We start from the raw sequence: 25,615 nt of genomic DNA on the forward strand, positions 1-25,615 counted from the left end.
GCTTTTCCATTGCCCTTGTGAAGATAAGCAATACAGAAAATGGATGGATGGTTTTGTTTTTTTTTTTACTATCATCCAAATTTTTTTCTGTTACTCCCCTTTAAAATCTCATTCTGTCCAACTGATTATTTCAATAAATATCCATCAAAATACTAAGAACCACTGGTTCAGTTGAACAAACAGTCAAAGAGGATGGGTATCAAAATTCTGCAGCCATTTAGCCGTAGCTTTTACCAACAACATGATCAGCCTTTTCATTTAATGCTGAATATGAATGAAGCCCGGATCGAGAGATCGAAAGGAGGATCGGTGCAGCGTTTGCAGTGATATGGACTTTGTATGAGGCTGTTGTGGTGAAGAAGAAGCCAAGACGAAAGGAAAATTTCTTTATTTAATGGTCGATCTCCGTTCCAACCCTCACCGAGGATCATGAGCTCTGGGTCATGTCCGAAAGAATAAGATCCTGGCTACAACAGATCGAAATGAGTTTCTTCCGATTAGAGACAGAGTAAGAATCTTGATCATCCGGTAGGAGTTGAGCTCATGCTCCTCCACATTGACAGGAGCCAGATGAGGTGGCTCGGGGATCTGATTAGAATGCCTCCTGGACGCCTCCCAGGTGAAGTATTCCGGGCACATCCCACCAGGAGGAGAAAGAGAAGGCGACTCAGAACACGCAGGAGAGACTATGTTTCTCGGCTGTTCTGCCTCAGGATCCCCCTGGAAGAGTTGGATGAAGTGGCAGGGGAGATGGAAGTCTGACCATCCCTGCTAAATCTAATGCCCCTGTGACCCAACCTCGGAAAAGCGGACGAAAATGGACGGATGGGCTGAATATGAAATCCACTTTGTTTTCCTGTTCGTAGCCATCAATAAATGACTTTCTGCTTGTTGTATAGTCGCACATTTCATAATGAAAATACAATAAGTAAACACTTAATGTGTTTTTCCGCCTCTCCGGTGATTGCATCTTCATTAAACCTCCTTGCATTAGCTATGCGTCAACTGTGTCTCCTACCTATGCAGACATTGCCAAGTGTACTATGCACTGACTTTTCACAAAGAATAAACAAAGCCACTCTGTATATAGATCAGTGAGCCTTAATTGGAGCTGTCAGCCCATGCTCCCCCTCAGCCTCGCTTCCATTTCAATGCTGAGACAATAACAACATTATGTACTTCAATAGCTCATATTCCTATGCGGCAATAATATCTAGAAGCCGCCTCCTTTCACTGCAAATCAATGGAGTGAGGTGGCCTCTGGCTTCATTTTTCATCTTTAATATTGACTTCTGTTCTACGTAGAGTGCACTGTCAGTCCAATTACAGAGAATTTAATTGATTTTTTCCTCACAAGCAGAGTTAGATTGCATCGGTTTATGCAAAGCAGATCAAACAGACGTAATCCCTTGACTCCACTCTATGTGTAAAATACAGCTCTAATGAGGATGGGCATCCAGACTCTTTCACTTTCTCCATATCAGGCTATCTTCCCTCTTTCTGTTAGCACAAAAATACATAAACATAGTTGCATTAAAAAAGATGTATGTGAAAGGAGCACAGGTAATATCTAGCCCGCACAGGTGTTCTACTCATGGAATAGAGAAAAATTACCCCTAATACCAATTTTATTTTCATGAATGATAGTAATAATAATCCAGGTGGAACGGTGGACGGCTGGTTAGCACATCTGCCTCACAGTTCTGAAGAGTGGTGTTCAAAACCGGCCCCACCTGTGTGGAGGTTGCATTATCTCTTTGTACCTGCATGGATTTCTTTCGGGTAGTCCAGTTTCCTCCCACATCTGTAAAAATATGCATGCCTGTGACCTTTGTTAGGATAAGCAGTACAGACCATCATGAAAAACAAAGACCTCCTCTAAGTTATAAGGCAGTGTGCACCTGTGGGGATGTTCACCTAGTGCGCTGAAAACATGCCCCGCTTGACCTTCTCCTATCAGTCGAATACATTTCTTCAGTATGTGCTCCAATGTCTGTAGTGTGAGTAGCGTAATGTACTGCCTGTATAAGCCCCTGCGTTTGACTGGAAGAATATACTGAACAGAATTTGTCCAAATGCATAAGATGATGGAGCAATTCATGAGCAGCAGAACACTGAATGGTAGTGGGTATATAATAATAATAATATAATAATAATAATAATAATAATAATAATAATAATAATAATAATAATGTGATAATGATAATTATTATTATTATTTTATTTTATTTTTTTTAAACGGCAGCATGGTGGTTAAGCTGGTACACCGTTGGCCTCATAGTTCTGATGTCCTAGGTTCAATCCTGGACCAGCCTGTGTGGAGCTTGCATGTTCTCCCCATGCCCGCGTGTTTTTTTTTTTTTTTTTATCGGGAACTCCGGCTTTCTCCGACGTCCCAAAAACATGCTTTAATTGGAAACTCCAAATTGCCCGTAAGTGTGATTGTGAGTGCGGGTGATTGTTTGTCTCTCTGTGCCCTGCAATTGGAATGGAAATGCATTCAATTTATTGTTTTCTACAATGATTCTGTGGGATCGAGCCACAGTGTATACATATGCTTAAATTAAATATGGCTGCACAACTGTATGTCTGCTTGCACCTCCATTAAAATCACCAAAATCACTTTATGCCAGTGATCTATTTTGCGCCAAGTGTTAGAGTTTGTCTGAGCTAATGTAAGTTGGGACTTGTTTCCAGTCATCAAATTGTCACATGCACCAGGCTCATGTCAAAGGACACAGCCTCATTGCATAGGTGCACCCATCTTGACACAGACCAGACTGCAAATTGGCAAAAGCCAGTGAGACTTGCACTTGCACAAAAATTACTATTAACAACAAAATTTGCACTCTGGCATATGATTTGCAGTCTACGGACAAGGACAATACTTATAGCTGGAACTCCAAAGATGGATTTTCACACACACAAATGAAATCACCAACAAAAGACACGTTGGGCATCAATGGAAAAGGTGCCAGTGCTCAGGCACCTTTCACTCCCGCTGTACATCCCTCTTGCACAGTTCTGTCGCAGCCCTAAAACCTTTCAGTTGGAACATGTTCAGTCAACCTTTGAACAGCATAGATATGCCAATAGTCTATACAGTTCACCGATAGAACCACTTTAAGGGACAGTATCTTTCTTTGCCTCGTTGTCATGTAATTGAATTTTAAGTGATAAAATAATCTACCACTTGTCGCTTCACTTAAATCACTTTCTAATTCCTGCAAGCAGATATTGGAGCTCACATCACTGCTGTTTGCACCTTTGAGCAGCCGGAAAATGTGTATGAGTATGTGAGACAGAGACGGAGACGGTGCCACCGTCGATGTCCCTGGGTGTCCCCGTACTATGCTGTCATCACTTCTTGGCACCACATAGACAACACAGCTGCAAGGGAACCTCTCTGCAGGGAATCTTCGTTTCCATCTGTCTCCAATTCACAGCGGCAATCTATTTAGAGTATCTCGGCGGCTGTGGATGCCACGAGCCACGAGAGAAGTAAGATGGGTTTATGTAGGTCAAAAGAGGTGGGTGTAAAAAAGATCACATTTGGTTGTAGGGCAGTAAGAATAGAATATTGAAATTTGAGCACCTTTGAAAAAAATGGACTCGGCTCACTTTACTTAGACTTCTTGCCCACCTGAAATGATGCAGCGGTGGTTGGAAAAAAAAAAAAAAGCAAATTGAGCTTCCTTGTCTAACAACAAATGAGGAATGATGCAGTGTGGAAAGCCATTAGTGAGAGGAATCCCCCAAAACCCCAAGGTGTGGTTTCTCCCATGATGTGCAAAACATGGACATTGGCTAGAGATAGATTAATTTCACAGTAAAGCATATACGGCACCGTATTGTCTTAATCTGCGCGTGATCATGTGTGTAAACACTGTGTATTCCTGAACTTGCCTCTGTGTCTGCATGTGTTTAAGTATGAGAACAGGCTTAATTTAGCAGGTGCGCTTTGACAGTTTTTGAATGAGTGCCAAGTCTGCTGTGAGAAAGGATAAGAAAGAGGAGGCGTTCAATGTGCATCTGGGTACAGCTCCACAGTGACAGATGGGGACGGTTTAACTTTTAGAGTTCTGTTAGGATCTGGAGGTTTTCTGAAGCAGTCTGTGCCAAACAGGTGTGTATTCTAAAAACACCATAGAGAGAGAGAAAGGTGAACAAGTCCTCTCTGACTTGTTTGCTGTGTTTTTTTTTTTATTATTTGTTTGTACCACAAGGATACTAATATGCTGTTTATTGGTTTGTGACATTATATAATAAAATACATCAGGTTGGGCATCCTTACATTGGGAGAACTTCCCACATAGTATTTTTTTTTTTACAATGAAACTGGTATTGTTTCACCGTTACACTGGAGACTGTTTGATTTAATTTGTTCAGTAATTCATTTTATTACTATAATTTAAAAACTAGAAATCTGAATTTCTACAAAAGGACGATAGTTTATTTGGATAAGAGTTACATTTTTGTATTGCTCAGTGAATAATAAATTACTGCAAGTGCTTATAATGAGGAAAAACTCACGCATTAGCAAGAGACTGGATGTCTTTGATATGTGTGAAGTTGTTGAACATTGCAAAAATCTCTACAAATAAAGCGTTAAATGTTTGTAGAATCCAGTAACACAGCTGACTGCACTTGACATCAGTACATTCAGCCTCGTGATTTCAAATTGACTTCATTAAGTTAAAAGCGCTTCTTCAAATGTAATTGCATTTCTAAATTAAATGATGGCAGAGAGTCATTGATCTCTTCAAACTGGCAAAGATTCGACTTTTACTCCCATGGCATAAAATGTAGACAGAACATTTTATGTCCTGGTAGTGATTGGACAGCATATATCTTCAAGCTTCCTTGAACATTCAAAAAATAACATGCATGTAAGGCTAATTGAAAAGTGAAAAGTGTAGATGTGAGTGTGGATAAGTTTTTGGCTACCTTATGGGGCCTGACATTGACAGGTGAACTTTCCAGAACATACCAGTCAGCTGGGATAGGCCCCACCTGAGGTCGTGCAGCAGAAAATGGATGGATGGATGTAAAACTGTTCTACAACGGAGTCGAGTGTAGTGCTGGGCTAAGGGCCTCAGGGACAATTGCAGAATTAAAAAGTCATGCAGTTACTGCCAGCAAATGTATTAAGACCCTTCGCCATGTACGGTGAAGAAAATAAGTATTTGAACACCGTGCTATATTGCAAGTTCTCCCACTTAAAAATGATTTTCATCATAGGTGCGTGTCCACAGTGAGAGAGATAATCTAAAAAGAAAAATACAGAAATCACAATGTATGATTTTTTAACGATTTATTCTCTCACAGTGGACGTGCACCTACGATGAAAATTTCAGAACCCTCCATGATTTCTAAGTGTGAGAACTTGTAATATAGCAGGGTGTTCAAATACTTATTTTCTTCACTGTATTTCTGCTTCTCACAGCCAAGTGTCCACGGCCTAAGCCAGTTTCTTGCTCATGCTTTATAGTGGCATACTTGATCAAAAGCAACCTGCTGGAGGAACTTTTCCTCTGACCTTTGTGGAGAAGAAGACACTCAGAATAGGGTCAATCAATGTCACGGAAATCACCCCGACACAACAGCCGTATCGTTTCAATTCTGGCTACCAAAGAAAATAACAGCAGAACCGATTCAAAACTTCAACCATGTAGGTGTACCAAAACAAAAGCAGCAGATTATTGAGCATCTCCTCAGCAATGTAGTTGTAAAAGAGCTAATGGTGTTTCCTCCTGCCGTGGTTGTATTTGGCAATGGGTGCCTGCGCGCCGCTGATAGAGGGATCGCTGTGACACTGCCGCTTCAGCACGTCGCATCTGGAAGCCTCCAGCAGCAGCCGCCGGGGGGAGATAAGGCGAGCCGAGCCGCTCATCTGCAATGCACGCTGTGCCCCCCTCTGCCCTATTCTCCCTCCTTGGCGCCCTCGCTCCTGCTTCCACCCGTCCTCCATCATGCCACCCCCCTCTGACCTTATCTGAGGGGAGAAGGCATCACTGGGTCGCCACTCTGATAGTACCTGCCAGAGTCAGAGCTGTCCGCCAGTGATTATGGCACAATTACTATACACCCCCCCCCCCCCACACACACACACACAAAACTGAGTTTATACTTGGCAACATCAGGGGAAAGGAGAGGACGAAAAAGGGCAAAGGCTCCCATAATAGGCGTGACACATACAAAAATTGGTTGCATGTTCACATCAGGGGGCTGAGGGACATAAAAGGCAAAATTACAAAGTAGAACTTTGTTAATATGAAATGCAGTTTAGTGTAAATGGGATCATAAAGGTCACATTTACAGTAATTGTCATCTATATTTCCCTGGTTTCTCCATCATGGCTTTCAGATGATGGACAAGGTATTACATCATAAACTAATTGCATAAATTGGAGACACACAAGAAATCAACCAAAAATACTATATGTAATGTATTAATTTTCACAACTACTGGCAATATTTTATTAACTTTATTGTATCTTATGTTGTATGTATGTTGAGATGGGTACATGGTCATCCATCCATACATTTTTAGTACCGCTTATCCTGTACTGGAGCCTAACCCAGCTATCTTCGGCCGAGGGGGGTGGTACACTCTCGTCGCCAGCCAATCACAGATCACATATAAACAACCACTCACATTCACATCTACGGGCAATTAAGAGTCTTCAATCAACCTACCACACATGTTTTTGGCATGTGGGAGGAAACTGGAGTGCCTGGAGAATACCTTCCCAGGCACGAGAACATGCAAACGCCACAGAAGCAGGGCCCGGATTTGAGCCACCGTCCTCAGAACTGTGAGGCAGATGTCCTGACCAGTCTGATGTGCCATGTGTGGTCATTTTAATTGTAGTTGACTACATAAAGGTTGGCTTGTAATTTGGATCCAGAACGCTTGAATTTTGATTTAGCATCTGTTGGTCAATTATTGATTGACTTAAAGTGAGCTACCATAATAAATGCATGCACACGAGTAACTGGGGGAAATTCCACATGTCTCTGAGTAAGCCCTCGCTCTCTCTCTCCCTCTCTCTCTTTCTCTCTCTCTCTTTCACCACACACACCGCTTTCCTCTCACTTCCTCTCTGCTGATGGCCATCTGGTTTCAAGCAGGCATTTGGCACATCATGTGCTCACATCCCCTCTCACTTCTCTCATCAACACACAACTTGCTCCAACAGAAGCTTCCTGCAATGTGTGTGTGTGGGTGGTTGTGTGTGTGTGTGTGCGACTGAGGCGTTGAGGGTTAATGAGTCCTAAGAGGTCAGCGGTTGGAAAACTGATAGCTACACCATTACTGAGCCTTCACATTAGACCTCAGCGTCTTTCACGCTGTATTTAGAGATATTTCTTCGGCTGTTACTTTCCGACAGAACTCGCCCAAGTGTGACCTTTCCATCGCCAAAGTCCACTTTCATGCAGCGATTTCTCCTTGGCAATTGAGATAATTAAATGTATGATGACCTTGAAGTGATGGCAATATGGCATTCAATGTGGAGTGGGCAAAAAGTCTCAGGTGTTACAGTTCACATTCTACTTCACATATTGGTGTCGCCTGTACTTCTCTGATAATACCTAGGAATATCAAAAACTCCCCGGCTGACTTCAAACCCCCATCCCGTATCGGTACTGGACACACAAGACGGCGAGCTGATAAAAAGGAGGAGAAAAAAACCCCAACTCAAACAGCTATTTTGTAAGGGGCTCACTTAAGCTTGCCCAGGGTACACTAATGGTAAATATGTATCAAATGCTAAATGTTTTGCTTGATTGTTAAGAGTATGTAAGCCGCAAAAGCCCAAGACAACCACAAGTATATGTACATCAGTATATATTCTATCGGCTGTGCCAACGATCAAATTTCTGTGGTTTGTCTTGTCCTCTCTTCTGCATGCAACACTGTGGGTGTCTGGAAGAAAAGTCCAAAAGTTAAAGTATCATTTCAGGTGTAGAAAGGGTGCAGAGGCTTAAATGAGGCCGATTGAAAGAGGGCAACATAGAAAAAAGGGAAGAAGACGCTGCTGGTTGCAGTCACAGCTGGTTCCTGCAGAGGAATTGCAGATGGAGGTTCAGGTCCTCCTGCCTGCCGTTGTCACTGAAGACGACAAAGCTGCCCGACCTTTCCATGGGTTCAGCTACTGCAACGCACTCAGTGTGACACACAAATCCACACTTCTCGTTTGAGCAGCAGAGTCGGGGAGAGCGGGAGGAGGGTTCACACGAGAGCACAGCCCCTCCGATAGAGCCGTGACACTAACTGACCTGCCGCTGACGCACACATATACACACTGTGTTGTGTTACTGCCGAGGAACTCGAGGGAACAGGATGAAGTGAACAGGACATGGACGGACCAGGAGAAACATAGTAAGCTCATCTCAAAGAGACTATTGCTTAAAGACGGGATGGGTCTCCAACATCAAAGCTAACATCTTAAGGATGAATTCAAAGAGAAATATCAAAGGAGACAAGGAATAATACTGCCAGGAAACAAATTGGCAAAGACATGAAAGGATAATGAGGATAGAATTTTGTTTTTTCCCGTTTCGGAACGTTACCTCTGTATGCCTGCAAGGTATAATTCAGTGATTTATTCTGTAAAAAGATGGACATTTATTAGAAGATACATGCCAAACATTCCCATTGTGAAAAAAAGAAGTTATAGTCAACAGTGCTGTAAATCATAAGGCCTTATGGAGTGCTTCCTTTTTTCAGTTTATTATATTTGTCCTCACCACTTGAAACTTTGACTGGCCAAAAAGTTTCCTTTTTATAGTGGGTGGACCAAGTTGAAGGTTCCGATCCTTCCAGTGAGGAAAATCATTTGGGAAAAATGTCTGCTGAAGTTCATCTGGATCACAAGAAGAAAGCGAATCAGAGAGGTGGACCCCCGGCACGCGTCCCCACAGTAACGCTGGTCAGCCACAGAGAGCTGAGGGCGAACGACAGTCGACACATGCACCATCACAGAGGCCTCGATCCAAAGCTGGCACCCAGTTGCCAACACAGATCTATTGAAGGTAGGAGAACATTTTTCAGAAGGTCAGGCAGTGTGTTGCCGTGATGAGTGATGGAGGTTCTCTCTGCTGTCAGATCTGCTCATTAAGTGAGAGTGATGGATGGATAGTTTGTGGTGATTTAATGCTGCATACTAAAAGGGCAATGTGACGTTTATTTGTTTTGTGAGGGGCTCTGGTATTTACGGTATGTGTTGAAGTTGGCTGGAACAACAAACTTTGCCATTAAATTCACTTTCATAAGTTTGCTGCTCAACCGTGATCAACTTTTCTATGTGCACGTAAGCAATAATTCTCTCTCTGGGAAAACTACATAATTGCACCTTGAGTTTTCACAGTGTTGTGTGACAAAGCCACAGAATCAGAGTCAAACTATGGTGGAATCGTTTCTTGCCGAGAGCATACTGCCATCCGTTATGTATAGCGTCATTATGCTTAACGAAATCATGAGAGCTAAGTTAAGTCCTGGGTTGGAAAGGAAAATGAAAGAAAATTGTTGGGCAGCTTTGTGTGCATGTGCGGAGTTCCTGCTCTGGGCATCCCCAAACCAACATACACTATGTACAGTATATACTGTAGTATGTCGTGTTATGCACTCCTGTGGGTTTTCTGTGGGTTTGTTGGCTCCTTCTCACTTTCTCAAAGCATTCTTGTTAGGTTCGTTGAATTGACCATAGGTTTTAATGTGAATGTAAATTGTTATTTGTACAGTATGAGCGCTATTATTTGGCTGGCGACCAATCCAGGGTGTACCCCATCTCTTGCCTAAAGTCAGCTGAGATAGGCTCCAGCTCACCTGTGATCCTCACGATGAAAAGCGATACAAAATGGATACAGTCAGGTGGATATCATGGGTGGAATGAAGAACACGATGGGGGTTCGTGCAATCTCCGATTGTTTAACAAATTGATACCTCAAGGTGAACCTCAATCATACTGTGCATATTTAGTGGGGTGGGAGGGGGGCAAGATGTGGGGTTTGGTGCCAACTAAGTAAGTAGTTAAGGTGAAAAGGCTGCACAGACTGAGAAACATAACGTGTACATTTTGGAACCCCAAAATAAAAAAATGTATAGATATGAAAGACTTCCAAATGAGGCAAAAGGGAAGTAAAAAAAAATAGCCTTCACTTAAATCAGCAAAGGGTTTGAGAGCAGCGAGGAGGAATAAGATTCAAATATGAAAATCCTAATTTTATATAGACTGAATATGTTGAAACTGTAAGCCAGATAGAGGACTAATACTCAGTGTAGTGAATTACCTGCAGCGCTTGCCATTTCTTGGCGGTAATGAGCTTTGTGAACATGGCACCGATAAGGCCTCTATAATTAGGCTTAGTCATAAGCATCCCCTCTGTAATTCAGTGATAAAAACCCAGTAGAACTATGGTGTCACTGCTCCAATCCAGTCATCTCGCATGAGAACCGCACGCACACACACGCACACCCACAAGCACACACACTGAAGAAATCAAAATGTGTCAGTGTGAGTTGTAAATACACTTCATTGTCTCAAGGAGGTCTACCTGTAACTCTGTGGGTGTGTTTGGGTGTGTTTGATGCATGTGTGCGCGTGCGTTCATGTGTGTGTGTTTGTGTGTATGGTGTGTGCGCGCGCCAACGTGTGTGTCAGTGTGAGGCGTTATGAGCTGCAGCATAGGCTTCCTGTGAGGGAGCAGATGTCGCCGAGCTCAGGCACAGCTGCGACGGCCGATAACCACGGTGGTAAGAATATGTCGGCACGCTGGCTCTTCTCCCTGGGCCTTATCAGCCGCAAACAGCATACTGACACACACACACATACACACACACACACACACACACACACATACACACGTACACATACACACACACTGTCTCTCCACAATAAGGAACTGCCACCCAGCACTAGCGCAGCCTCCCAGCCGGTCCAAATAGAGAAAGGAAGGCAATGCCAAAGACGATGAGTGGAAGAAAAGGAGACAAACTAAATAAAGGATCACCTCTTGTCAACTTTATCAAAAACCTCAAGATCCTGTGCTTGTGCTAATCATCCATCATCGCTATAAAGAAACTCTTATGTACTACACAAACACAAACTCCAGTGATCCTTTTCACTAAAAAGTCCTCTCTGGTTTTCAGACCAGTGGTTTTTTTAAACAGATTATTAATATTGTGTCTCAAAAATTAAACTGCAAAAACTGTAGTTCATTGGAGTGATTTTGTTATCAGTACTGATTTTAGGAAAATGCTCCATCAACATTTTTTTTTTCAGACTGATACCAGTACGAGTATTCACTATTGAGTACTGATACTACTGATAAAGACCACCGATACCACTGGTACTTTTGAAACATAAAGTTTTAACAAACACTACAAAAGATAAATAAAAAGTACTTTCTGACACACGTTGACTCACGAACGCGTTAAACCGCTTCAGTATAGCAAGAAATACTAATGAGGAGGACTTATTCGATGTCAGATTTTTTTTCTACCTGAAGTATTGGTGGCTAGTATTGGCAGCCTTCGCCAGCACCTGAAACCTTGAAATCGTCCCAATACCAATTACTGGACCATCCCTTTGCACAACAATTGAGCAATATTAACCTTTATTTCACCCTTTTGACTATTGGTTCATCTTCCAAAGTTATGTCAAAACACAATAGCTTTCACCATAGCCAGATGAATGAACGCATGTGACACAAGAAGACATAATATTGCACTGGAGATACTTGAGAAAAAAATGATATTGCTGCATCAAGGACAGAAGCTGAATTTAACAAGGAATGGATGAGAAGTGAGGGGGTTGCATGTGGGTTGAGGAGAGACAAGGTGGTGACAATGTGTGCATGTGGGTGTGTGCGCATGCGTGAGTGTGTGTGTGTGGTGTGTGTGTGTGTGTGTTGTGTGTGTGTGTGTGTGTGTGTGTGTGTGTGTGTGTGTGTGTGTGTGTGTGTGTGTGTGTGTGAAGAAAGGTGGGCAGAAGAGAGAGTAGTTCTCCTCTCTATTTTCTCCGCAGCAGCTTTGTGGTTTGTGTGAGGAACAGATGTTCACAAGTTGATACACTGCCTCATCTCCCCCACTCACTATCTCCTGTGCCAGCACCACCAACTGTCTGAGCGTATGCACACACGCACACACACACACACACACACACACACACGTGTGCACGCATCCTCATGCACGCACAGGGAGGACTGAACACCTCACCTGAAAGCATACAACTACAGATCGATTATTTAGTAGGTCCGATACATTTAGCATTGTGGTTTGAGTTTGCAGCGATGTAAAACTACATGATATCTTACAGACACGTGTCTGTGAATTTGTTCTTTTAAATTGTCAAAATACATTTAGAAATTGTTAGTCAAAAATTACTGACTTATCAGAAAACAAGCAATTAATGAAGAATGTAATTGCAGGTGACTGACGCTCATGGCTGTATAGGAGAGTATTCAGCTGGAAACTGAGACTATGTTGTCAGTTTCCCTCAGTGAACAAGCTGACAATGTGACCCTTGAGTCAACACTTGATTAAATCGGGTGTCACTTCCTAATTTGACAGTTTGTGCATCTGTTGCTCATCCACACATTCCACACAAACACAACATTAATACAGTATGTAAGGTCAAAAATCTCACATCTTGACTCTCTTTTTTTCTTCATAACTGCTTCTTGTTTCTTTGTGCTTTGTCAACGGTGACTTATGAGTGTGAGAAATGTGTGGGGAAAAAATAATTTCACTGCTCAGGTCAACAATTCAAGGAAAGAAAACTATTGACACTTCTAATACCCAAAGGCAACCCAAATTTCTTCCATCCATCCATCCATTTTCCATTCCACTTATCCTCACTCGGGTCATGGGACTGTTGGAGCTGAGCCCAGCTGACTTGGGGCGAGACATACTTGGAAGAGTAAATGGGCAAGAAAAGAGCAAAAGGCATCAATAAAAAAGAAAATGAAGAAATCTGGGGTCATTAACATGGATTTTTAGCAGGTCTTTGACCATCTCGCTCAGTGGTTTTCAAACTGGAGGGTGCGCCCTCATCGTGACAGGTGGGGGGGGGGTGCTAAGAAACCTTCAACTATTATAAAAACTTTTCATTATAATATTCATGTTTTTGTTGATTCCCAAGGAACAAGGTTTGCTGGGCGCGGGGGGTGTGGTGGGGTGCTCATCTGGTGTACTGAAAATTTCATCTCCAAAAAGGGGGGTCCGGCAAAAAGAAGTTTGACGACCACTGATCTACCTTTTTTTACAACACTGGGATGCAATAATCTCGAATGTGGATTACGTAGCTGAAGTGGTCTACACAGTTGATACTGTGATCTGATAAGGTTCTTGGACCAAAGCCATTCAGTTATTTATGGACAAGTCAATACAATTCGAAAGTTGACTCACTGGGAAAGACAAATGTGTTGACTGCTGGCAAGTAAAGAATACCGTCACGATACTCAATTCTGAGAGAATTTTCTCCAATTACTTTTCAGATTTTCTCCTGACAATCCTTAAAAAAATTGTAAAACTGCTTTAACGCTCAAATAAAGATTTCACTCACACTCTACAAAAGGTTTTACAATGGCACTTTTGTAGAAACACATACACATTAACTTGCATGTAACCATTCATAAAATAGTAAGAATACATTGGGAAGAGGTGTGAAATGGTGTAACAACAGGACAATAACATAAACGAATGGCACAATTCTCCCTATCTATGGTACCAAAGTCGATGAGTCAGTCAGTATTCAAAAATCTCAGTGATTAAAATATGAAGTTAGACTCCATCCTTTGAATTGAAACAAAACAAAAGGAATTTCTGAGGCAGTGAAACCCTAGGAATGATTACAGTAGTTTATCCACGGGGACTAACTGCGAGCGGGATTTATTATTCCATGAGTTAATAATCTGAATCAAGAAGGATTTCAACTGTAAATATGAGTTATAAAGACTCTCTTTGAAGAAATCAGCGCCTTGTTTTCCACCACATTCATCAATGCTTTTTGTTTCGAAGGCTGCACATTCGTCGTGCGGATGACCCACAAGCTCTTTTGAGTGACAGGTTTAAATAGTTTGGGTTAAAATAAAAATAATTATTTTTAAAAAAAAGACTTTCAGACAAATGTTGATGTCAACAATGACTTGAGGTGATTTGAGGTCTTCGCTAATGTTTTGGAAGGGCTCGAGAGTTGTTCTGATGTCGCAAAAGCAAGTTGAAAGTTTAAATGAGGTGTTGCTTAGTTACAAGGTTCATTCTGTTGGATTGAATTTCATTTTTTCAATATTGTAAACTTTAATTTGATTTTATTCAGTGAGTCTTTCTCATACCACGAGATACTGTATAGCCCGTGTACAACTAGTGGTACTTGTACCACAACTTGAGAATCACTGCATTTCTGGTAACCTTCAACTTACCCCACTGATTAATAATGTAAAAAAAAGCAATAAATATGGCAACTCCCCTGATGTTATACATTTCTGAATCAGACAAAACATTTGTCAACAATATGTCATAGGCATGAAACCTTGGCGTTATAAGTAAATTGACATCATAGATGACATCATGTTTAGCAATTTATCGCCTGAGACCACACTGTACTGCCCAAGATCTCAGTTCAATATTCATCAATCCAAATAATGTCCATCTGAAAATGCCGTGGAAAACAAATGCTGAAAGGTGGAAGTCTTTTAGAGAACATTTTGTTTCATTTTTGCAGTATCCTTTTCCAATTACCATTGGTTTTTGCCTTCATACATTTGTACTACAATTACAAATATTCAAAACCGACATGTCTAAGCTGCACATGTGATGTGACCTTTACAAAATGGCTGCTCGTTTTTTTTTTTTTTAATTCAATTGTTTGTTTTTTTTTTTGCTTTTACCAGTAGAACTGTTTTGACTGGAATGTTCTTTTTTCTTTTCAAATTTCTGGTGGATACTTCTTACCTTTGGCTCTACAGTATTTTCCTTGATTGTGCAGTGTGTGCTGGAGTGCATCTTGATTTTTGTGCAAGCGGATGGCTCACCAGCATTTTTTGTAACATGGCAGACCCGCCTGAGTCAAGACAAGTGCTCCAATGCAACAACGGGGTGTCCTCTGACCTGTCAGACGTACAAGTCTTTCATTCCTAAATATGTGAACAGAAGACGTCAAACCCACTGAGGCATTGCCGATATCACTCCATTGACATATTTAAGTCGTCCTCGGTTGAGCGGTGACAATGCTGCAGTCACGTAGATGACTGAATCCTCTTCTGCATATAAAAACATTTCCATATGAGACTATTGCGGAACTCTTAAAGGGGATGACAGAACCTGCCACGATTGGACAGGATTGATTGCTGTGGTGACGCCCATTACAGTGCAGATGTCCCACTTGTAAATGCGCTAAGGTTACGGCGGTTCACAAAATGATCAAAACCACGTCTAGCCTGCTTCCTCCAAACTCAGTGGCGGTTTTGTCAACAGGGGAAAGTTTGGATTTGGTTGGATTTGTTTTGCAATCTTTCACATTTTGTTGTTCAGAACATTCATTAATTATAGATTAGATTCAGAGAGATGTGCGCTGCATGCAAAGATAAGAATAGATTCCAGATATAGTGTTTCATACATGAAGTTGAGGACCAACCAGTTCCCTTTCAGACATTTGCAATAGTTATGCATATTGAAATGTGATACAGTGAAGAAAATAAGTATTTGAACACCCTGCTATATTGCAAGTTCTCCCACTTAGAAATCATGGAGGGGTCTGAAATTTTCAGCGTAGGTGCATGTCCACTGTGAGAGAAATAATCTAAAAAGGAAAAATCCAAAAATCACAATGTATGATTTTTTTTTAAACGTTTTATTTGTGTGATACAGTTGTAAATATTTATTTGAATACCTGAGAAAACCAATGTTAAATATTTGGTATAGTAGCCTTTTCCTGTAGTTGTTCGCAAGGTTTGCACACACTGCAGGAGGGATTTTGGCCCACTCCTCCACAGCGATCTTCTCTAGATCAGACAGGTTTCTGGGCTGTTGCTGAGAAACACAGTTTCAGGTCCCTCCAAAGATATTCTATAGGGTTGAGGTCTCGAGACTGGCTATGCCATGTCAGAACTTTGATATGCTTCTTACGGAGCCAGTCCTTGGTTTTCCTGGCTGTGTGCTTCGGGTCATTGTCATGTTGAAAGACCCAACCACGACGCATCTTCAATGCTCTGACTGAGCGAAAGAGGTTGTTCCCCAAAATATCACAATACATGGGCGTGGTCATCCTCTCCTTATACAGTGCAGTCGTCCTGTCCCATGTGCAGAGAAACACCCCCAAAGAATGATCCTACCACCCCCATGCTTCACAGTAGGGATGGTGTATCTGGGATGGAAGTCATTCATCTTCCTCCTTCCACAGTGAGTGGAATTATGACCAAAAAGTTCAATTTTGTTCTCATCTGACCACAAAACTTTCTCCCATGACTGCTGACTGTATCATCCAAATGGTCATTGGCAAACTTAAGACGGGCCTTGACATGTGCTGGTTTAAGCAGGGGAACCTTCCATGCCTTGCACGATTTCAAACCATGACATCTTAGTGTATTACCAACAGTTACCTTGGAAACAGTGGTCCCAGCTGTTTTCAGGTCATTGACCAAGTCCTGTCGCGTGGTGTTGGGTTAATTCTAAGGATCATTGAGACCCCACGAGGTGATATCTTGCATGGGGCTCTAGTCCGATAGAGATTGACCATCATGTTTAGCTTCTTCCATTTTCTAATGATTGCTCCAACAGTGGACCTTTTTTCACCAAGCTGCTTGGCAATTTCTCCATTTCCCTTTCCAGGCATGTGGAGTCGTACAATTTTGTCTATGGTGTCTTTGGACAGCTCTCTGGTCATGGCCGTATTATAAGTTTGGGTCGTACTGATTGTATGGGGTGGACAGGTGTCTTTATGCATCTAATGACCTCACACAGGTGCATCTGATTCAGGATAATACATGGAGTGGAGGTGGACTTTTAAAGGTGGACTCACAAGTCTTTGAGGGTCAGAATCCTTGCTGATGGACAGATGTTCAAATACTTATTTGCAGCTGTATCACACAAATAAATCCTGAAAAAAATCATACATTGTGATTTCTGGATTTTTCTTTTTAGATGATCTCTCTCAAAGTGGACATGCACCTACGATGAAAATTTCAGACCCCTCTATGATTTCTAAGAGGGAGAACTTGCAATATAGCAATAATACTTATTTTCTTCATTGTATGTATCCTTAATTAGGAACGCTATTTTTGGATGTGTAGAGAAGACAGCTTGTTGTTTTTTGGTGGGGTTATTTTTTTTCTCAGTAGCCCTTTTGAAAGAACATTTTTCATTGCAAACACGCTTTTGTGGGGATGAGTCAAACAAGCAACACTTTGACGCTCAATTACAAACAAAATGTCAGGAGGTTTAATATCAGAGCAATTTGTTGCATTCCAGCAAGTGTGTGCTTGAGTGGATGGCTCAATGATCCATTACACCTCGCTGTATTACAGAATCTTTCACATGTACATACTCTGTCATGGCATTGTGGAGCTGTTTCGGGAAAGGCTCAAATTGAAGATGATAAAGAGAGAAAATATCATGTGGCCAGAAAATATACAGTACCGTTTCAATCTTTAAACTCATTCAGAGAGGATGTAATTGAGTCCTGGGGAAATTCTTTAATAGAAGCCAAAGTCTTGTCGCCTTGTTTTGATGAAGAGGGAGGCTTTAAAACTTTTTTTTTTTTTTGCCCATGCTGAAGCTCACCTATGCATTGGTCTCTTTAATAGGTGCTTCATCAGAGTGTGGCATGCTGAAAGTGTACGAGAGCAGAGGATAGGGGAAGTGAGAACTGCACAGGAACACAATGCTTCTAACATTCCCTTTCAGTCAGCTTCAGGGTCTTATCTCCTTTCAACACTCCAGCCTCTGACTGCCATTATAAGAAAGGATTTACAATGTGTGAGTGCTGCAAACTTCTCTTTCTCCCTGCTCACACACACACGGCGAGGGAACTTGCCATTACCATACCTACACAAAGACCGTACTCTAATGTTTGCATATCAGAAAGTGCTCAACCATCCAGGAGATGCTGTCAATCCAGAATAGACAGAATAGAATGGAGTCCAGAAGACTGGGGTATTTGTGGTGTGAGATAGGAAAAGACAAAGCTGTCTTTTCTTTTCTTTTTTTTTTGCAATTAATGGCATCAGAGACTTCCACCCTCAGTATTATGTCACGCAGTTCATCTCAGACAGTTGTACGCGTTTCATTGTGCAGTTTATCAGGCCGACCACATGGAGAGCCGGCGCTTAGCCAGTGACCGCTCAACAAAAGGCCAAATTAAGAGGAATGAGAGGCTGTCGGAGAAGTAGGCTGACAGGTTGACTGACGCTGTTCCCGAGGAGAATAGCATCCTGTCCGTCTTGGAGCTGTCACCTTGACAGAAATCCTTTCTTTGGATGCAAGCCCCATCTCCAACCTTTCTGTCACTCACTACCACACAGACAAATACGCCTCTTGTCTTTTTGATATCCTGCAACTCACGCGAAAACAACCTCCAGACAGCAACAAATACAAAATGCACACCAGCAGAAGCACCTTTGACCGGAGTTCCGAGGAGGTGACACATACTCAACAAAGTCAGTTTAATAAACATTTCATCTCCATGACAACCCTCTTCCATCTTCCTGCTCTACACACATCTCCTCATACATCTTTTGTATGGACAAGGGGTTGGTAAACTGCACTGCGGTTGTATGTTTGGATCCTGTGGTGGCACAGAGTAACACCATTGTTTCGTTCAGTGGAAGTAAAAAGGTTGGCACCAGTCAGCAAAAGTGGGCCCGTTTGATTGAGCACAATGTGGAGCTGTTGCTTTGCTGAAAGAAGAAGAAGGGGGGAAAAAAACTGGACCTTCCCAGTGCATGTGCATTATTTAGTCCGAGGTGCTCTTGGCTTGATATGAAAGCGGCATTTGTGTCAGTGGCTGGTAAGGCTGGTGAGACTGGAGTTGGGGCAGAGCAGCTGCCTGTATGTACTTTACAAGCTGCTTCTATTTGTTCTGTAAACACATGGGTGGGAGGAGGGGTCAGGAGGGTGTCAGCATTGTCTACTGTCCCTCATCACGACTTTGCGTGTGTGTATGTGCCTGCGTGCGCACGTTGGTGGACAGGTGGATGAGTCTCACTCTTAGAATGAACTTGTTGCACATAATAAACTGTATTTTTTTAATTTAGTGAGTTGTAGATTAGATAGAATGTAATTAAGTACAATTGGAACCATTTTCATTCCTTGTCTATGGTGCTATGAATGTCGTCATAAAACTATAATCTCGTTGACCTTACGTCACATCACCATACATCACAAACATATCTTAAACTGTAACAGTTAAAGACAAAAATCTACTGATGGTCCCAAATGCAAATGCATGTACCTATAATTTTTAGCTTGTGAAAAAAATGGCTCAGTAAAATTAACATATCGCAAAATATACATAAAATCTATTTATAACAGTCCAATAAAAACAAATTAACATTTTTACCATGATGAATCATTGACAATGTTCTATACAGCATGCTGTATGTTTCATCAGTAGTAATTTACATTAAGATTACTTAATTAATCTGATTAGGCATTAGAACACAATGGACAAGAGTAGAGGATTGCGACGGATGTGGGTGGGTTTAAAGAGGAGTTTAAGCAATACATTCAAACAAAAGGAAATAATAAACAGCGTGTAAGGACGACCTAAACAAAAACTAGATTGTATCATATTACTGGCTGCTAATTAAAGCAGGCAACAAAGACGCCCAATAAAGAGGAGCCATAAAATGGAAAATGGATGTGAGCATAAAAGCTTTCATGGAATACTGGCGAAGCCATCATTTAATAACTGTCCATTTGATGTACTTCCATTTATCTTCACATCAGCCTCAGCATGTGACAGAGCAACTGCAAACACACAAACAAATTATACAAAAACGTATATAGTTGGTATATGTTGTTTAAAAAAAACGTGCTCATTCTTTTCGATATCAGGTGGTATTTCCCAATAATTTGTTTGGTGAATAAAAAAAAGACGCATGTTTGCTGGATAACATTTTGGCTGGTAACCCTTCCCTTGGCGTCTTGTTGTGGGGAAACAGTGGCGCTCACTGGCAGGCAAGGGAACTGACAAACCATCACCCAGCTTCTGCGGTCACTTTAATGTTTGGAATAATTAGAAAGGACACGAGGTACAATAGGGTTTTATATGCAACTGTGTAACAATTAAATGTTTTTTTTTTTTTTTACAGTAATTGTCAGCCCATAAGTTGCATTGTGATGTTTTTATATCTTTTGAGAGAGGTGAGAGAGAGAGAGAGAGAGAGCTCCAGATGGTCTTTAAACGCAGACAGAAGGCTGCAGAGGAGACACCAAAGAGAGAGAGAGAGAGAGAGAGAGAGAGAGAGAGAGAGAGAGAGAGTGGGTCGAGAGAGCCGCGGTTGGGGCGCACAGTGGTCTCGCCAGCTCCATTCATTACTGAGGACAAAACAAGAACGGAAAAGCCCGATTCTGCACTGAAGCAGCACTCCGTGAGCGCACATGCTTGAAAAGTAAACCCGGCGGCCACAAAGCCTTGACAGTCGGCCGTGGTGGAGAAAAAGGAGCACGCGCTCGCCTTTCGGTCTACAGTGCCCAAAACTGCTTTTTCAGACAGAAAAACGGGAAGGAATTATTCTGGTCGGACGTATTTGGACTTTTGTTCCTGCAAGTGTGAACTAAAGAAGAAGTCACGCGTGGATACTGGCGCACTCTGCAGAATCAAGGATCCGCATATTCATATTTTTGCAATTTTTACGTGGGAGTCACCAGGATTTGAGGGTTTAAGGGTTCCACTTTTTTTTTTTTTTTTTTTTTTGTCTGTTACTTGGTTCTTTCTAAAACTGGACATGACTAAGACTGCGGATTTGTATGGGGTGGGCAAGTGATATTTCACATCCTCCAAAACCAAAGACTAATAGTGTTTGAGCCTTGCCTGCTTTTCTTACTATTCTTTCTCACCTTTTCCGTTACAATAAAGAAAGTAAATACCTCGTAAATGATCCAGTGCCCCCTGAAATCCAAGAGACAATTTTGAACGGCCAAAGGAATGTTGAACATATTTTTGTATGTTTAATGGTGGCGGCTTCTGTCTCCCCTTCCTGTCAATACAGTATTTCAACAACAACAAAAATAGAACAGTGTCTATTCGAAGCATAGTTGCTGTATACTCCCCACCCCGTCAAAATAATGAGGATTCAGGCGATATAAAATCTATTCTTGAAACTGTGGATTACCTCCTCTTTACGTATCTCATCTTGACCTCGACCTTCACTGAGTAAGTCAACATTTGATTTTTTATTTATTGTAACACCCCAGATGTTTGATTTTGTATTTGTATTTTCCTCCAAGCTGGTTGATGCTGATGTTGGTGTTGCTTTCTTTTATATGAAAGAAAGCAAATCTTGTTCAGATTGCCCAATTTGGACTTTGTTTTTCATCAGGGGCATGCAACTTTGTTTCAGTCAGGGAACATTGTTTGTGTGTTTGTGTGTGTGGTGTTTTTTCCAGGTTGAAATGATGTCATCCGTAGCCAACTTTTTATCTTGTAGTTCTTGTAGTATCAGATAAACTCAAATATAAATCCTCCAATCTCTGCAAAAAAAAAAAAAAAAAACATACATGAGGCTGTTTGACTAAAAGTATATGCTGTCTACATGGTTTAGAGTTATTGTGTTGTATTTATGAACCCACGAATGACAAACATGAACCACGTAGTTTACATTTATTACAGGGAATAAAAGTAGGGATGAGAGCGAGGGGGTGTGGGTGGAGAGAGAGTGGGTGTCTCTGCTGCACATCAAAGTGATGCTGAAACAAAGTGATGACATAAAATCTTTGCTCCGCTTCACATCATGTCCACCATGGCTGGATGGCGGTGATGGAGGTGAAAGGCGATAAATTGAGACATTTACTCTGTACTGAACCGTATGGCGCCACATGGCAACTTCTCCAGCCTTGTGGTGCATCTTTTGTCCTCTTTTGAGGCATTAGCCTCTAAATTGAAGATCATCTCCATCACAGCGGTGGGGGTATTAGCAATAGATGAGAAATGGCAGCAAATGAAAGTAAATCTGCCGTAAAGATGATTTTAATAGCAGCCAATGAAGGCCCCATGCAGACGCTCCCTGTGTGGAAACCAAAAGTTCTTGCACCGGATCCCGGCACTCTCTTCCACTTCAGTGAGTGCAATAGTAAAACACCAAGGCCTTTTTCTGTCCAGGACGCACAGTCCCGTATAGTCAGCGCTGGTAAATATCATCTGAATAATTGAACAGTCGATAATAGACTCCAACAATGGATGTGAGGTTATAGGCAAGAGTGAAACCGCAGTGCAGACGCCCTTCCTCACCGCACAGGATAAATCCACCACCGAGCAGGCATCATCTCCCCCTCACTCCTTTCCAGAGCTGACCGGCCCACTGAGCCACATGTCCTCTCTTCATCATTAAGTAGCACTTTTAAAAGGCCTGCCATTCATTATGACCCCAGCGTGAGTGGTTATTCACTGCCCATTTACCACAAGCTTGTGATAAGATCTCCGTGTGTGGACATCATCAGGAGCGAACAGAGGATGAGAGCAATACTGAATAGTGGGAGTTTGTTGGTTTAGGTTTTTGTCATCCCGTTATTTATTGAAGTACACCGTTTTGTTCATCATATGGTACTGCAGCTCAGTACTGCTTTTCTCTCATTTTCCGTGTGTCCAGGTCCTCTCGTGTTGGTCATTAGCTGCAGTCAAATCCAACTCATGTTTATTGTATTCGCGCGTAGGCCGTGTGGTAATTATTGTGATTTAAATGCGGGCAGTGCAGGTGAAGCCGCCTGCCTCCTAATTAACGAGAGGAGCAGATGGCCTCAGGTGGGCGTGCGCAACCAACTCACAGCGAGTCAGTCAGGTGGTCAGCGCAACAAAGACACCTGGGCCACCACAAACAAGACGAGACAAACAAGGCAAACACATCAGCCGTGCATGCGCGGGTGTGCATTTTTGCGGCTTCTCGCCGTCTGTCAACTACAGTACAGTCAGTGTGGTGCCCAACTGAAGACACAGACCATGTGCAAAGCTGGGGTGTTTTGACTTGCGCAATTTGCAATGTACAGTTAAACAAGGTTTGTCTTGAAAAAAACTTCTGTTCTATGATTATGAACCGCCATCGCTGTCCTCGCAAATTTGCCTCTGAATGGTTTTGATGACTTCAGTGGCTCTGTTACATAAATGTCTTGTACATTAAATTTGAAGTAGGCAGCATGGTGAATAGTGTTGAGCATGTGTAGCTATAGTTCTGACGTTCTGGGTTTAAATCTCTGTCATGGCCATCTTGTGCGGCATTTGCATTTTCTCCGTGTTTTTTGAGTTGGTTTTCTGGACATCCCAAAACATGCATGTACAGTTATTTGAAAACTACATGGCGCTAGATTTGCATGAGTTTTTATTTGTACTTGTTGCCTAGGCCCCAGGTTACCCACCACAATTATGAGGACAGGTAATATGGAAAATTACTGGAAATTTGAAATAATCCTTGATTAATTTCCTCAAATTTTGTCTCACACCAATTTTTACGCAATCGGACATTTCTTTGTTGTTGTCTGATGAGCTACCTGAAGTCAGAGAACCCAAGATTCCGAAAGATCATATCTCACGTTCAAACCGGATTTTTCCTGTGAATGCCAGGCTGGACCTTGCAAGGCAGTTCTGGCACTGCACTGAGTGGCTTAAATGGAATTCATTCACTGAAATACTGTCATACAATTTTTTACAGTTTCAATGTTTAAGGTAAGAGGTGTCTATTTTACAACCAAAAAAATTGCAACCCATATTCAAAATCACGTAATACAGTGGATTGTGCATGATACGGATATAAAATATATAAAATCCACAATGCACTGAGTGAATCGCACTATAGACACTCTACATCACTTTTGCCTTGGTTGATTGTGGGGGTCAAACGGATGCTCACAACAGGCCCTTGAAGACTGCAGATTGATGGAAAAGTTGGAGTCTTAACAGTCTCAGCGTCTCTGGTCTTAACGCGCAGGGATTCTGGTTGCCGCTCGCTCCGATCTGTCCAAAGTGTGTATGTGTGCCACATGTGTTTGACATTACTGCGACAAGGCTGCCATCCTCTCCTGGGAGAGGGGGAATGTCAAAGAATAGAGTGGAGAACTTGAACAGCTTCCCAACATCTGAAGCAATGAGAAACAGACTCAGTGGCCGGCCGGCCCGCTGACGCCACATCGTGGGAGCGGAGCTGAGAGTGGAGGCCAAGTAAAACCCCAAATGTGTGTGTGTGTGTGTGTGTGTGTGTGTGTGTGTGTGTGTGTGTGTGTGTTGTGTGTGTGTGTGTGTGTGTGTGTGTGTGTAAAATATCGCTTTTTCTCCTTTTGGCACCATTCCTTATATGCATACATACTTGCTAGGATTGCAAAGAATAACACCCGACACTCTTGAAACCGTTACACAACACTGTTTTACATCCACAGCACTTACAAGAGGTCTAATTTTGAGTTGCCATGCACGGCGAAAAGTCGAAACCCACCAATTACCGTGCAGACATTCATGGAGAAAAATGTCTCTTAATTATTTGTTGGATTGATGCTTCATTTTCCCAGAATTACCCCCCAAGACATGCAGCATTGACAAACTGCACCTCCAATCATGCTTTCAAAAAAGAAGACGCATTTCTAGCAGGCAGCCACTCAGCCGTAAATACTGTCACAAGCGGCACCTACAGTATGAATTGATGCGTGGTATGAATTAAACGCAAACATGTTGGAGAAAAAAGCATTTCCTCCTCCTCCCTTCCTTGCCTTGTGCCGATTTCACCTCGCGCTTTCCCTCCTCACCTTGTACTTCCTCACATGCCCAGAAACCCCTGACCTTCTTCTAACCCTCTACTGTGTCCCTGTCATCTTGAAGCACTGGCGCACCTCCTATCTGCTCCACTTCGTGGGAGCGCATGGCTGGAAGTGTGCTCAGATCAGAGTCAGACACAGGAAGCAGCTGGGCTAATCTACAGTAGCCGTGTTTTAATCAAGCCAGATGAACGGGGCGACAGAGACAATGGGAAACTCGTATCACCAGCAAGTCTCGATATAAGGCGACTCCTCCCCTTCCTTCTGCCATACACTGCGGCCTTTACCACAGACAACGAGTAAACATAAGTAAACTAAATAACACCAGTTGAAATGATTAAAACTTCCACCTGAAAGCGGTCTTCTGCAATGGAGGAACACTGCGTAGGTTGTTCTCTTATATATATATATATATATATATATATATATATATATATATATATATATATATATATATATATATATATATATATATGTGTATATATTTTACACACACAAGTATATATAAGCAGTATTTGTCAAATGAAATAGCTGTTATCTCCTGGAAACAGATCCTGTGGGACACAGATGGTTCCGTCCGTCTTCAAATGGGAGCAGAGCTGCTGAATGCCGTTGTGTTACCAGTTAGGAGAACGGACCTTAATCTCGGCTCCAGCCT

General features: G+C 42.1%; 1 protein-coding gene across 6 annotated transcripts in view; it reads left to right on the forward strand.

The window, feature by feature from the left end:
* The first annotated feature begins 8,351 nt into the window (after positions 1-8,351).
* The window catches only part of cbfa2t3 (CBFA2/RUNX1 partner transcriptional co-repressor 3), a 47,123-nt gene continuing 29,859 nt past the window's right edge, over positions 8,352-25,615 (forward strand). For 5 of the 6 annotated variants that reach the window (XM_061814967.1, XM_061814968.1, XM_061814969.1 and 2 more), the window contains exon 1: positions 8,352-9,038. In XM_061814967.1, the coding sequence (XP_061670951.1) occupies positions 8,852-9,038 (187 nt within the window). In that variant the 5' untranslated portion in view covers positions 8,352-8,851. Of the gene's footprint in view, positions 9,039-20,970; positions 21,380-25,615 lie in introns of those variants that run through there. The other variant, XM_061814974.1, reaches the window with a different exon arrangement.

The sequence above is a fragment of the Syngnathoides biaculeatus genome, chromosome 3 (genome assembly GCF_019802595.1).
Source record: "Syngnathoides biaculeatus isolate LvHL_M chromosome 3, ASM1980259v1, whole genome shotgun sequence".
In the NCBI taxonomy this organism is placed as follows: domain Eukaryota; kingdom Metazoa; phylum Chordata; class Actinopteri; order Syngnathiformes; family Syngnathidae; genus Syngnathoides; species Syngnathoides biaculeatus.